This window comes from Diorhabda sublineata, chromosome 2 (genome assembly GCF_026230105.1).
Source record: "Diorhabda sublineata isolate icDioSubl1.1 chromosome 2, icDioSubl1.1, whole genome shotgun sequence".
NCBI lineage: Eukaryota > Metazoa > Arthropoda > Insecta > Coleoptera > Chrysomelidae > Diorhabda > Diorhabda sublineata.
Genome location: NC_079475.1, coordinates 10,408,451 through 10,424,755, shown reverse-complemented (window position 1 = coordinate 10,424,755; position 16,305 = coordinate 10,408,451). Strand labels below are relative to the sequence as shown.

Below are 16,305 nucleotides of genomic sequence, written 5' to 3'. Positions count from 1 at the left end.
CTGTTGATAACGAAGGAGCAGTCTCAACCAAAGTAGAATCTTGTTAAGCTTCAACATTGGTTAGGCTAATGCCTTTCAAGTAAAAGTTTTGTGGGGTCCTCAAACTTTAAATTTTATTGCTATATGCTATTTTCCAAACAACTACAGGCATCTCAGGTCAGTCTCGGTACTTCTGGAACCTTCTGGTCGACAGAAAGTGATCGAACTTTGGAGAGGAATCGTGAAACTCACTTCATGTAATATCAAAAAGAAATAATTTCGAATATATTTGGAAAAATAACGGACATATGTATTTTTTTATTGGTTCCATATAAGAAATGAATTGTATATATTTTATTACTGGAATGGAGGTATTGGACATCTACAATCATATTGTTCAAGAACCCTTCTGAATGGATGTTTATTTCCTGGTCTCTCAGTCTCTTGGAGTATGATCTCTTGAACTAGTTTTTGATAATATTCCTCTTCCTCTTTACCTTTCTGTAATTGTCGTTCCAGCTCTTGTCGTTCTCTTTCCTAAAAACAAAAAAAGTTTTCATCGATCCATCGTTAATAATTCAATACCAAAATTTCGAGTATAGGAAAGGTCAAAATTAGTAGCTAAAATAGATTTTCATTATACGAGCTTTCGTTTGACGACACAGCTGAGATTAAAACAAATTAACAGACACAACAACATTGCTACCTAAAAATAATTATTACGATATAAGTAAAAAAATAATAAATGGCAATCACAACGCGATTTTAACCGGGGACCTCCCGCATGTGAGCCTTGTACACTACGGAGACCTTAATAATACATTTTCTACGCAATACTGCTCAAAGTTTCACGCATTTTGGTGTGTCTAAAGTAAATACTTTACGCACAGTAGCAGAAAATTATATTTTAATATAATTTGCGAATTATATATTGGAAATTTGTGTTTGACATAAAATGATCAGAAGTTCAAATTTAGATGGGAGTGTTTGTAGAGAAACGCATACACCAGATGATTTTCCATAACTTTTTTCGAATAATAATACTCTACAATTAGCAGAGATAAATGGTTCACGTACAATGGAAATCCGCCTCACTCTCTCCAAGAAGTAAGGAATCATTTCAGTAACATTCTAAGTGGTCTAGATGGGATGGAAAAGTTCAAGGTTCGCTCCCAAAATCCAATACCATAGATTTAATTTTATAAGAAATATTCCAGGTATGCTCTTCAGCTGTTACGTCAAACCCGGATGCCTTTTAGTGTATTCTTGTTTGATATTTAACGACAAAATATGAAATCCTGTTTGATCCTCGTTAATTAAAATTAAGATTTGAAGATAAATTAATGCTCGGAATACCAAATTGCAAACTAATGAATGAAACTTATCTGTAAGCATAAAAAATATTTTCTTAAAAATTACTACTTACAATGAAGTTTCAAAACATGTTTTATTGAAATACAATAACAAATGTTAAAATATATTTTCCTGTAAGCTACGGCAACTGCTATTTCCTGGTCTTTTGTGACGGAAATTAGTAATAAGTTGAGCAAAAACGTTTTTGCCGGAGTTTATTCTACGTAAAACTTGATGGAAAAATAATTGAGGAACTAATTATTATTGACATTTTTTATTCATTGAACCAATAACAAATAGAGGATGATGGTGATATGCCATTGTAGGGTCATATTGAAATCCACTATTATTAAATACGGACAAACCCTTACACATGAAATTTCGACGGCGTGTAGTATCTATTTATGCTCTAACAATTCTCCTAGCCTGTGATTTTTCTGGCGTTGGGTCTGAAAAGGTGTTTCAGCAGCTCTCAAATCACTTTGTCGCCTTGCTTGCTCTTTTCTTCTCAGCTCTGCAATAACCGAAGATTCTTCTTGATTTCGTGCAACTTTTGCTACACGGGCCCGTGATCAATTTTTAGATAATGTAGATTTACGCTTTCACAGACAGTTGAAAATAACAATGGTACCTAACCTCAAAAATTCCAAACGGCTGAACTTCATTACTGAATGTAAGATGGCGCTGAAGTAGCCAAATGTTGATATTTGTTGACAAAATTTTTTTTATTTTTGTAAACAATATTTTTTTTAATAAAAAGTATACTATGTTACTTCTAGTACCTCCCAGAATATATGTACAAAGTTTCATGATGATTCGTTAAGTAGTTTTTGCGTGAAATCGTAACAAATATCCACGCATTTACATTTATAATATTAGTAAGGATTGACGTGATTAGTTCAACAGATTGAGATTTTCGTTGACTTTAATATGTATTCTTTCAAATGAAAAAATATTTTAACGTGGCTATCCATTGTTCACATAAAAAAATACATAACCTATTTTCATCAAATGTAATTATGATTCCAATCTATAAAAGGAAAAAAAATGGACCAACACTTAATATTGATCTTGAAGGTTTAAAGTAAAGTTCAAACAATTATTTTGATGATCTACTCCATGAACTACTTTCGATTTTGTTGCAACTCTAATTGTTCAGTCGTCTGCGCCAATGTCAAGTGAAAAAACTACTAGGGAGCTTCTCATACTATTTCATTAATTTGGTAACATGATGAGAAATTCGATTATGACATATATTGAGTTAAAAATTATGTCAGGTATCACTTTCACTTCACGAATTCGTGAAATAAAAAAGAAATTCCAAGATGAACATGAAATTAAATGCAGAGATCATTCTATATAATAATAAAATGTCGAGTACTGCTAAGTGACGAAAATTCTCGGGCGTTAACTTATTTGAATTTTGATTTAATCTCAGATTTCACCTTATAATCAAAACTATACTTTTTTTCACATCTACGCATATCAATCAATTGATATTGTTGTCAAACAATCCATGTATATTTAAAAACTTTTGTTTTCTATTTTTTCATTGTTTCGATTATTTATCTCAATTTCAATTGCTGTGAAACTTTTTTTCTTACTAATACAATAGTGTTAGATTTAATCAAGTTATAGTTAATTTGGATGAAATCAGTTGGACCCGAATTCAAAGTTACTGCAGAGAAAAATTACGTATTGTTTTCTTAGGAATTGAATTCTGACTCATCCTGGCGCTCAGCAATTTAGCCCTTCAAACTGGAATTCATGGGTTAGAGTAGAGATTTGTGTACTGAGCTAAGAAGTCTACATGTATCTGACTCCTTAATACTGAAAGGTTTTTCCGCGCTCCATCCCTCAAAGGGTAGCGCATTTGAACAGTACGTGGATTAGTATTTCCTCCTCTCTTTTGCAACTCGAACATTAAAGACCATCTTCTTAATTATGCTTTGCCTTTAACCACTGACAATAATGAATTAGATTATCAGTCTTTATTGATGTGTGTTGTGTGAGTTAGGTGGAACTGTCCCCCAGTAGTAAGGATGATCTTCTGGAGAGTTTTTGGCGAGTCGCATGCCACTTGTTTCCAGCCACCTGTTCAGTAAACTGTATCCAGCTCTTCATTGGGAACACCGGTAAAGAGTTCATGACAGAACTTCACACTAGTACGTCTGTCTTTTCATTTTCTTTGACTCTAAAATCTCCAAGAACACACAGAAGTTCCACATAGCCGTTCGTTGACAGATTTTGAAGCCGCTCAATATAGTGTTCTTACCACCTTAGAGGTAATAACCCACAATCCCAAAGTCTCAAGAGCTTGTCGATTATCACAGCAGATAGAAGTGTGTTTGTTCTTGTAATTTTAGTTGATTAGATATCGAGCATCTGCCCAAACTGCATCTAACTCTGAAACATTGTGGCTAATAGACTAGTTTAAGAGCTGATTTGCTTCTGCACCTAGTTGCGTCTTTGACGCATCTGTATATCCAATGGGCCGTTTAGGATTATGGAAAGGATATTGGATATTATTATGATTAAAAATCATAAAACATTCATGTACTCGTTTGATTTAGTTTGCTGTATATCAAACAATATGATACGTAGTTTGTACAGATTTAAAAAATAGTAAACATAAAAATTTAGAACTTTTCTTGTAAAATCTTTTCTATGGATCTAACAAAGTAAAATGGTATGTATTCTGAACTGAAAGAACTAGGAACTTGAGTCCCAAATGAGTTTCAAACATGGTAAGCATGCGTCAGATGTCTTAAAGAGAGCCCATTTAGATTATAAAACAATTTATGAACAATTTTATGATTAAAATAACATTTCCAGTGAAAAATGTTCTCTCATAGTTAAAATAATAATCATAATCCCTTACTCTCAACAAATTGTTGTATTCAATCTGCTTTCTCAAATCATCTCTGTATTGTCTAATAGCTTCTTGTTCGAGACGGTCACTTTCCGCTTGGAGGCAAGCATTGGTTTCGAATGCTAATCGAAGTAGCTCATTTTCAGCTTGTTTTAATTTCAATTGGTATTCCGCTTCCTTCTTCTTATGTTCCAATTGCTCTGCGCGTCCCTTCTGTACGTCCTACGAAGCAAAATAATGGATACTGATGACAAATATTTAATACTAGATATATAGGTTTATATATAAAATTAGTAGACCCCAATAAATGAGCTCAAATGAATTTATTTAAGTAATAATTTATGTATGAAAAATAACTGAAAATCATTTCAGTTAAATGAGCATTAATAGTGAGGAGAAGCCAAAGCTTGTGTTTAAAAAAGACTGTAAAGGAAAAATGAAAATAAATTTGGGATTGAGCTCAAAGACATGCTATAAGTTTGGGCATAATTTTAGACAAATACGCAGAGCCGCCGAGAGATTTTTAGTGGCCCGGAGCATAGTTTATTCCCGAGCCTCTCCCCCGTGGGAAAATTGAAAGTAACTTTGTTCTTGAACTGGTCTAATATCTCATTTTCCCAAAGTACGTCTGAAACTTAATAAAAATTCGTGGCATGAGCTGAACTTTTCTGAAACATCTTTAGACCAATAGGTTAATTGGCTTACAGGACTAAAAAATGCAATATAGTCTGAAAATGTTTCATCAAAATACAAATCATTTGATACATAGCTACGTTCGAAATAAGTAGGTAAATTTTGGTACTTAATTTTTAAATTATAAACATTTTGGTATTGAAATTTTCAATTGAACTATTAATTTTTAGTTTTATTTAGTTTTTCGTTTTAATTGACTATTTCTAATATTACTAGTTAACAAAATATTCGAACAATTTTGAAACTAATTAATAAAAAACACCATACTTTATTTAGAAATATCATATTGCATTTTTTGAAGCTTCGTAACCTGTCATTCAAAATAAAATTTAAGATAAAACAATTCTTAAACCTCATATCATTACAAATTACTGAAGACCTTATATTATCTAACATCTCATTATCTAAATAGTCAATGATGTTGTCAAATGTCAAATATTTCAGCTGTTTCATGTTCCATGTTGAGTAACACCAAATAATTCAGTCTGATTGTGCATATTTGGGAGAAAACCAATTGTAGTCCTTTTGTATTTAAAATATTTTTTTCTTTATAAGCTTTTCTCACAGTAACAACAATTATTATAATTAACTTGAAAGGAAACGTCTAAAGTTCCAATATTAATCAAGAAGAACTATAATTTAAACTTACACACTGTAAAGCTCTCTTAGCTTCGATAATCTTGCATTTTGCCTCATCCTGTTGTTTTTGAACCGCTTGCCTATGCTCTTCTAGGAGCGCATTCAGTTCCTCTTCTTCTTTTTTTCTACTTGCGTTCAGTTCCTTCAGATGTTCCTTATACATTGCAGTTTCTTTCCTCATTTGTGACACGGATTCTTCAATGATAAAAACATATAAATTACGAAATCTACATGTATCCAAATAAAAGTCTTTTTATTTTATACAGAGTGTCCAGAAAATGAGCGATACACTGTTTCACGAGAATACATGAAGTGCTTAGGTTAGGTTAGGTTACATAATCGGCAAACATTACGTAATTTACTCGAGAATATTTGGGGGTCAAACGCACACTACTAATGTTGCCGATATTTATTAAAAGAACTTGTACCGTGAAGACTATTATTATTGACCAAGCAACAAGATTAAGGAATAAAATTCGAGGCCTATAAATGACTTCACCATGATAGTATACTACTTTTCCACTATTAATTATCTATAACATAACCTAACCTGAAACGAACATGATTGTTGTACGGTTATTAGCAACATATCAAAAATCAAATCAAGCGCGAATTTTAAATTTACCATAATTCTAAACTGAAATTTTGGTGTGTATATCTCCTGGATAAAGAACACTATGTTCTATAGGCTTTTTCTTTGGTACTAATCTCAAAATTGAACAAAAATTAAGTTTTTTATTGACTAGTGTTTAAAAGACTCTTCGTTCCAATTGGTTTATCTCTGGATTGGTAGTATAATGGAAATCGGATCATTTACCGGATTTCATTGAATAAAATAAAATTTCTAGTTACCTTCGAATGCTGACATTTCTCTCTCCATTTCCATTTTGCTCATATAAGCAAATGCCTGATCAATCGCCTCTTCCTCTCTCTTTCGTTTCTCGAGAATATCTTGGTTAGTACGTATTTGATTGAGAAGATCTTGACGCAGCGAATCTGCATCCCTCCGTTTATTTTTCAATTCTACAATAGTGATAAAAACAGTTTCATTCTAGGTTTTCCTAAATGCTAACAAGAAAAAGAAATCGATCTAAGAGTTGCCAAAAGTAACAGCCTTAGAAGAATATTAACAGAAAGAGACAGAAATCTGGGAGAGAAAAATATTGAGAAGAATTTTTGGAGAAAAGCAGACAGAGTTAGTATAGGAGAGAAGATCAAACCATGAATTTTATACACTTTTGATTAAGGCACCAATTAGCGCGTTTATAAAAACAAAAAGATTACAATGAACGAATGAACAAAGACGGGCTCTTGAACATAGTTGCATGGAAGATACAAGAGGGCAAAAGAAAAAGAGTTAGACCGAAAAAACGGTGAAGGGAAGCGGTGAAAGAAAACCTTAAGAGAGAAACATCCAGAGCTGGACAGTAAAAGCAAGGGACAATTATTATCGGAAAGCAGCTGTTAATGTCTTGCAGATCTGTTCGAAGAGTAATATTTTGAAAAAGAATTAACAAACCATCAGTTAAAAACTCTAAGTACCACGCCTTTGTTTGGATATTCTCAGGGAAAAAGAATCTGATAATTATTGAACTGAAAATACCATACTATACCTTTTGGATCCAAAGAATTTGGGAATTTGGTAAGTATCTAATAAGCCGTAGCATTTGAAAAGACTAACCTTACTATTTCTTGAAAAAAAGGAAAAATTGAAATGCAACTAGACAAAGTTTGGTGTCGTCTCCTGAATCTTATTATAACGAGAAGTTACGAGTCTTATATCACTGAGAATACTGGATGGAGGCTCTACGCCTGCAATATTAAATAGTGGTTCCAATTGGTAATATGATAGCTTTCGAACGAATGGTTTGGCCAGAGCAGATTTCTGCAGACGATGCTTGGAAAATATACAACATATAGAAATGCCATTAGAGCCATTCCAGCTGAGGTTGGGATAGAGTTAAAAAATTCCTCAAAGAACTATTGAGTGATATTTATACATTTCAGAACACAAATTATACTGCCAGTATTCCGTAGAAATACAAATTTCTTTTTCTCATTATCGTTGGAAAAATATTGTAAAATAATTTCCTATAACGTTAACGCTAACACCATCACACTAGAATGAATTTTTGTAAACTACTGACCTTCTATTTTTTCTAATCGTGTTTTTTCCATGTGTCTAGCGATTTCAATCTTATCTTCCATAGTTACTTTTTTCTCTTCAGCTTTCAGAAGTTCCTTTGCCCTGATTTGTTTTTTCAAAATCTCGTGTACATTTATCTGCTGTGCTTTTGCTGCTAATAATTCCCTTTCCTCCCTTTCAATCTGCGAATCGAATAATGAATTTCATTATAACATTGAACGATGAAGATCAGAAATGCGAATATCAAATAAACACCACCCCTCATATGTTATTTATGATTTTGTGAGAGTAAGTGCCTCATTGAACTGTGAACAATTTCCATTGTGTATAATGATATTTTTCTGGAAAATCGCGTGGTAGTTTTTCTATTTTCATACCTTGGCTCGTAACTCTTTTTGGTTCAATTCATTCCACATTCTATCAAGTTCCTTATTTGCCTCTCGTTTTGCCTCATTTTCTCTCATTTGTTGAAGTTGAGCGTTTTTGGATTCAATGAGATGTTTCTTCAACAAAGCGGGCCTGAGATCTTGACATCGAGTTCTGAAAATTGAAATAAGAGAATATGTACATATACTTAAAAATTGGAGATTTCATATAGGGGGGATTAGAGATTAGAATTCACGATTCAAGGCACGATAATTGATTCTTACATGTATTGTTCAATTCTCTTCTTTCTCACAAGTTCCAATCTTTCTTCTTCCCTCTTGGCTCTGATTTGTTCAACTGTTCGTTTCATATTATCCATTTTTCTTTCGTCTCCTCTTTGGGCTTGTTCAACAGTCATTCGGTAGAACTCTCTCTCTTCGATACAAAGCATTTTTTGGAGTCTAAAAATGAAAAAAATGTGGGTCTAGACTGAACATTTATTCTCAGTACAAGATATGATGATTCGATAATGTAGATTTTTCCACAATCAAAATTTAAATAATTTAAACGATTGTAGGGTAATCCCAACGATAAAATACCAGATTTGAAAAAGAACGGTATATATGGAATTAGCTGTAATGACTGTGACAGGAAATATATTGGGCAAACGAAAAGATCCGTTGATGATGGGTTTGAAGAGCACATAATTCATTGAAAATATGCACACTGGGTCAAGAGTTAAATATAAATAATGTAAAATTGTTAAAAAATAATTTGTATAAAAAAATGTGAGGATAATTTACATAGACCTATATAAACCTATTCCTCACTACTCTATAATTCAGTTGTTAAGGAACCGATATGAAATTTCACGCCAAATAAATTCTCCCCGCTGGAAAAACATCCCTCAACTCACTTTTCTCTTCTTTTATTGATACTTTCTTCGTAATCTTGTATCTTCTGTTCTACTTTTTCTCGTATTATTCTCTGAGTCCGTTTTTTTTCCACGTGGTTATCATACATCATAGAAACATAACCCTTCTGATACAGTTTTGATCCCTCGTCTTCCCTTAATTTTTCTTCTACATCCCTTTTGCGTCTAGCTTCGTAAGCACGAAACAGATGATTGGTACATGGTGATTTTCCAACCTGTACAAAACATATAAATTCATTACGAAAAATTATATTTATAATTTGCCACTAATAATTTAACAAGGTCGTAGGATAGGACAAACAAATATTTTTTTGATAGAATTCGATTCTATTATTCAATACAGTTGCCTCCGAGACCCATACAACGATTATAGAGGTCATACAATTTTTTGATACCACTTTTTTAATACGATTTGTCTTTAGTCTCATAATAGGCTTCAGTTTCGGCTTTTCATCGTCCTAATTTCTGTCCAATGAGCATTTTCTTGAGTTCTAAGAACATGAAAAGGTCGCTGGGTGAAAAACCTCGAGAATACGTAAGAATTCATACAATTTTGCCATTTTTTTCATTGCTTTGTGACATGCTGCATTGTCTTCATGAAACAGCTTTTTTTTGTTCTTATCTTATATCTTATAGTCGCTATTTATCGCTTTGTCAAGAATACCGATGAATATTATACCATGCGCTTCCAATCCATTCTTGCATCTTTCCACACTTTACAATCTGTGCTCCCAAGTATTATTTCACAATATGTCTAACACGTTCCTTTGATACGTTTAAAGTCTAAGGTATCTCAATCAGCGCAACTTTACAGTTATTCGAAATTATTTTATAGACTTTTTCGATGTTTGCGTCGGTGACAGCCTGCGTGCATCGTCATCAGTGCTCATTCCGCCACATAAGAGAGTTTTCAAAGCTCAATTTTCCTGGGATGGAGACTGATAAAGTTTATCACGCCAAGCTTAAGCTTTAATAGTATTTTTTGTCCATAACTAATGCTTTATTAGCAAACGAAATTCCTTTAAATTAATTTTTTAAAAGTAACAATATATGTTAACTCAAAATGCTATAACTGACAAACTAATCGTACGACAGATGTCAAATTTATATACAAGTCTTTTGAAGGTTATGACTAACTGAAAATCATGGATTCGATACTAGTAGCGCTATCTATGTGTCAGCTTACTAACTTTCCAGCTCACTCCTTAAAAATCAGCGAAATAGAAACTTAACGAAAGAGCAAAAATATTCAAAAAAAAATATCAATTATATGTAACTATAATATATAACTATATAATTAGCAGTTTAGAAAATGCTTACGTACATAGGGATCATTAATATGTAGAAGATTATCTTCATATTTAGAAAACCAATTATTTAGACTTATAAACGCCACATCGATTTCGCTGTAAGCAACAGAAAAGTTGAAGGAGACATACATTTACATGTTAGATCATTCAACTTACGGAGCAGCAAGCATTTTAGTCGAGAAACCAAAACCACGATTGCTGTTACATGAAGAGCAACAGATCAGAAAACAGATCTAGTTTGTGAACACCAGATAAATAGGCTAATGTCTCCAATTTCTATGTCTCTATCGAAGCAAGTGTTTCGGGTACTTAGAAAAATATATCTGCTTATATACTTAATATAAAAACAACACTGTAAATATATCATCGGTATCAATTTAAAATGGTTTACTACCTTTGAACCCAAGGCGCATTCGAATAAAAATTTCCCAGACCTTTTAAGGTTTAAACAAAATAAGTCGAATTTTTTGCGTTAATTCATAACATTAAATGAAGCCTGGACCCACCAAGATACCCCTGAAATGAAAAAACAGTGAAAACAGAGAATTGCAAAAGGGAAACCTGCTGCGACTACGCTTCGATAAGCCGGAAAAATGATAGCGAGTGTTTTCAGGATATTGAATTGTGTATATTGACTATCTTCAATAACAAAAGTATTGCGTATATTTTGATCTAATAAAGGGAGAAATTGGAAAAATCGACTACATTTGAAGCAGAGAGCTATTCAATCAAAACAACACCTCTTATCGCTTTTCGGTAATTGCCAAGGCTAATGTCAACGAATTACAATTCAAATTGGTTGCCCATTCATCTTATTCACCAGATCTGATCCGCAGAACTTGACATTTTACTAGCAGTGAACGGTTCCCAAGAGTATAAACTTGGTAAAAGGCTAGAGCACTGAAAATGTGTAGATTCAAAACCAGATTATGTTGAAAAATTGAAATGATTATTGGAAGAAGTGCAATAGGGAACTGACCCTTAAACAGATTCTCGTGGACTATCGAGAACTCCTAAAAAACAGAAGATAAAATACTAGAACAACTACAAAGAACAATGCATCGAAATATACAATAATATGTAGAGAATTTTACGCTCTGTTTATTAATTTCCATCATATAAACAAATTAAAAAAAAAATGATTCAAATATGAAATTTAATTGATAAAACTGTATTTTTGGTTAATGACTTACGTGTTGGTATGACCCTGAAATAGTCGGATTAGGAAGAGCAACATCGTTCGGCATCTTATTATATATTTTCTTGGTACACTTGTATACCGGCAATTCGAACATTGTAGTTTATTATATTTTTAATAACGTATCATGTGGATAAAACTTCAAATGACTTAACTGACTTGAAATATATTTGACATAAACTTGATCGATCCCTTAAAACACCAAACAACTTTATTCATATGTATTTAATCGATGAAATTACACGGGAATCTCTAATAGTATAGTTGATAACGACCCCACTGTTTACATATATTGCAGCAATCAACCAGGACGAAAAAGACGAGGGGAAATCGAACTAGTGTAGCAACAGAACAGACATAGATTGATATTTGTTCGTTCCGAAAAAAATTTCGTCATTTGAAGAAATAATCATCATCAAATCTAGAGTTAAAAATTTTTCTCTATAGAAATAAAACTTTCAGATTGGGGTTGATTCGCTAATTTGAATTAGAGATGTTGGCGAACCCAAATAACATATTTAGTTTCCGATTATTACGATTTTCATAAAAAGGAAGATAAATATCACGAAAAACATATAAAAAGTCTAAGAAGTGAAAAATTTGAAGAAAATTTCGTTATCATAAAAGATGTCACCAGGGATGGATTCACGCCTAGGCATTCGAGACCCGGTATGATTTGAAGGGAGAAAAGTGAAATTAATTCAGTTTAATTTTTGCGAAGAATTTATATCCACCCATCGTTGGGAAATCTTGGTGCAGCGTACAAAGTTAAGAGTCTATCTCAAACTCCTTGGTCTGCGGTTGGATTGCGGTGAAAATTACAGCATTTAGAAACAGCGATTCTGGTCTTTGTTTGGAATGTAATTCTAGATCGATTTAATGCTGCTAGTAAGAAGCTTCAAGAATCTCAAGCAGATTTATCATTCGTTGTGCTTATCTATAGTTCTCTGGCTCTATTCCTTCAAGACATGAGAGATAGATAATTTATTAGCTTTAATGAATAATTATATTCTAGTGAAATACATTTATTTCAAATTTTAAATGTAAATAATGTACCAAAATTAATAAAATGTATTCCAAGATTAAGGGCGGTGCGATAAACGGGGCCTAGAGCGGCTTTAAGCCCAAATCTGTCACTGGATGTCACATTTACTAGTTGAGAACCATTGAAGCATACAAAATTTATTTTTGCTATTAGTGACGTTTTATCCATTCGTCCCTCTGTCTGTAGCACCGATATCTCCTCACAAGAAGAACAAAATGAACGAGAAGAAGAAGATAAAACAAGAAGAAGACCAAGAAGAGAATCAAGAATTTGAGAGCTACGAATGAACTTGTTTTTAAGTTACAACGCTGATCTCTTCCAGTCTCAGCTAATTTCCATTATTTTGCTATAGTTTCAACCTAAACAGGATCATAACTGACCCGTGGAATAGGTCTTCTGGGGAAACCACGTTAAAAAAACGCGCTAATTACACTACTTCATATGTGGTGTGGAAACTTCTTGAATCATTATATCTCAGAATTGGTGGCTCGTAGAAAAAAAGGTATTGATGGATTTTTTATAGGTAAGTTCGTGATCTACAATTTTTAACTGGATTGTTTTCATTTACCGTTTGACTGGAAATGGTGAAGAGCACATTTTTTGACATTTAACCTCAAACAAAAAATTTTCCATGCAACGGAAATATGGGGAACTTACTAATTATATTTGTAATTATATTTTCAATGATGTATGTAACTTCGAATGTCTAAAGTGACCAAACTATTTAAGAATTTAACATTTAACAATTTTTTGTTAATATTTACTAATTGCTTTCATCCCAATAAACATTTTTTGTTATATAACAGTTGCCGTAAATATTATATCACCTCATTAAATAACTTAAATGTATATATGATAGTAACCGTAATATTTCTGTTACTCGTATAAACCCCTTAAAGAGCTTAAATGGGGAGTATATAAAGGTTACGGAAAACTTAGGTTAGTAACGCTATATAAACTTAGGTGTTTTAACCAAGAGTAACGGAAACATTTTGGCAACCACTATAAAACTACTTAAAAATCCACGGTTGGAGCCTATTAGTGGTCAAATGTAGCGTTATATATGTTACTGTTACCCTTATAAACATTGCCTATAATGGTTTTGATAATATTTCTGTTACTCTTTTTCCTGTCAAATATATGTTTTCTCTCACTTGGACACACATTTTCGTACTTAACTTTATTACATCGCTCTTTTTCTTATTGGGTTATGTTCGAGTATTATCAGCAAGATAAAAATTTATAAGATGGCAGATAAATATATATTATATACACGTTACCTATAATGCCATTTAACATTTATCTTAATTAGGCGTTTTTAGCATTGCAGTTACTTAAATTTCATGAGGGAAACGGTTTTTACTGCTAACATGGACAAGATGCCTTGAAAAAACGCACGGGCGTTTTTTTTTTGGATTCCATGTTGTTCAAATAACTTTAATTTTCGTTTTTTGAAGGCATAATGAATCGTCCCTTTTCATTTGAGTAAACAATCATGGCGGAATCATTGTATAGTAATTTTACAAATAATGGAAACCTAAAAATCACTTGTTGTGATCTTATATAACCGATAGTAATGATATATAACTTTGTGGGTTATATAGTAGTGTTTAGAGTTAAGTACTAGTAGTGTTAAAATAAAACTTAAAGCCTCCAAGGATCTCGTATATAATTAAAAGTAACATACGTTACTGAAAGTGTTGTTATATACTTAAAGTTAGGCAACCCGCGCATCGCGTTTTCAATAACTGACGTGCGAGCAGCTGAGTTTTGAAGAACATTTCAAGTTTGACAATGGTTTAACACATGTTTGATATAAAACATAACCTTAATTTAACTAAAAATAAAACGATTGCTATTAAGAGTATTAAGTATAAGTTTTAAATATTTAAAAAGACATTCAAATGTCTTATGTATTATGTATTATGCAGGCTTTTATCCAAACCTGATCCCACTGCATACTAAAAACAATCAGTGATTTTCGGTGTTAAAAATAAAGATGTAAGAGGGTGTACATCAGAGCTTTACTCTATTACCTACTTAAAAGTGGTTACTTGCATGTGCGGATCTCTAAACCTACCAAGTATTTAAGTTCCTTAGATGTTTACTAAAACAAGTTACCTACACTTAGGGCTTAATATATACCAATATTTTTACAGAAGGCCACAGAGGCAGTTTTTGGTCAACAAACACGGCAAAGAAATGAAAATAATAATGATCTAAAAGTAATAGTTGAGGAGCAGCCTAAATGTAGTAGTAGTAGTAAGATCATTTTCTGCCGTCGTTGGCGTTGGACTGCTATCATTTTGTTCTGTAATTTGAGGAATATCTGGTGGCGGAAAAAATTCATTATTTATCTATCTAACAGTAGCAGTAACCGGTACACAATCTACGATTCGCTTAAAATTTTTTGTCACTTTCCGCCGAAACGCAGAGCTGTGCTTTATTTTTTGCCAATTTCGTAACATAGCGATATTTTACAATAATAAATTAATGTTTTTTACACTGCTGCTGCTCACTGCTCACAAACAACTGGTGTTAGTACTGTTAATATCAACTTTGTATCTTAATAATATATTCTTATTCGACAATCGACACCGGCAACTATTTTGTCAATCGTCATCTGTAATAATCTGTAATATATTATATAAGGGCAATTGATTTTACTTAAGGTAACCTATGTATATAAAAGAAATGATTGTCCCTAACTTGGTTACCAAAAGTTTTTTAATAGGATATACAAACAATAATAGTCCCCAATTTTTTCAATTGTGTTTAGAAACACTATTATATAACTCAGAGCCTACATAGTTATATAATTTAGGTAACGGAAAACCTTATATAAATTTGTTATAAACACATTGGTAACAGTTACTACATGTTTTATTAAATGGTGATGGAAACAGTTCTACCACTTCTTTATATACCCACAAATTACAGAAATTTTATAAAACCGTATGTATAATTGTGTTACTAAAAGGTGATCTTACAAAACTTCGTAACCTTTTGATATAATTTCATTACCTTTATATAGTCTTTATATAACTAGGAATCACCATAAGTTACAGAAAATGTTTATTGGGATGTCAAGAATGTGAGTTACATAAAGAAAAAAACTAGATTAGTCTAAAAATTAATATTGTAATTTTTAAAAACCTATTTTCAGACATCAAAAATATAACTTGCGACTATTTTTTACTTATGCAATAATTGTTTAATAATTTTCGCACGCAATTATGGATAACTTTAACCGATTACTACAGCAACATATTTATAAATATTTGTTTGTATATAGTTTCCAAATAAATTATTTATAGTATAGAAGATTATTTTTTTTTTTTGGATAGTGTGAAAAATTGAATTCGAAATGAGTTGAATTAGATAATTTGTTTACAGTGAAGTAACTTTTCCACGGACATGGAAAAACTAAAAAACTACAACTACCCCAAAAGTTGATATGATTGGTGAAAATGAGCGTGTTAAATTCTAGGATTATAATAACAAAAAACATACCATCTAAGGAATTAGAAATAAATAATGGGGAATGGCAAGGTGATGGACTTTCAGCGGTATTGCTTAACATTGTAGTTGAAGGCATAATTAAGGATTGTAATATCTATGGAAACATCATTGATAAATCAAAACAAGCAATAGTATATGCTGAAAATTAAGCTCTAATAGCAACAAAGAAATTTTTTAAGACACATCAAATAAATAAATTAAATAAATCAGAAAAAGACAAAATATATGGAAATAGAAAAGTATTCGAC

The 16,305-nt window shown here is 32.1% G+C and overlaps 1 protein-coding gene across 1 annotated transcript; it reads right to left on the bottom strand.

Moving 5' to 3' along the window:
- Window positions 1-336: 336 nt before the first annotated feature.
- On the bottom strand, window positions 337-11,539 carry LOC130440595 (cilia- and flagella-associated protein 53-like). Its single transcript, XM_056773856.1, has 9 exons — window positions 11,486-11,539; window positions 8,965-9,197; window positions 8,333-8,509; window positions 8,060-8,222; window positions 7,684-7,864; window positions 6,389-6,559; window positions 5,547-5,731; window positions 4,214-4,426; window positions 337-516 (listed from the first exon to the last, which is right to left on the bottom strand). The coding sequence occupies exons 1-9, from the start codon at window positions 11,537-11,539 to the stop codon at window positions 337-339; spliced, it is 1,557 nt and encodes a 518-aa protein (XP_056629834.1).
- Between the last annotated feature and the right edge of the window lie 4,766 nt (window positions 11,540-16,305).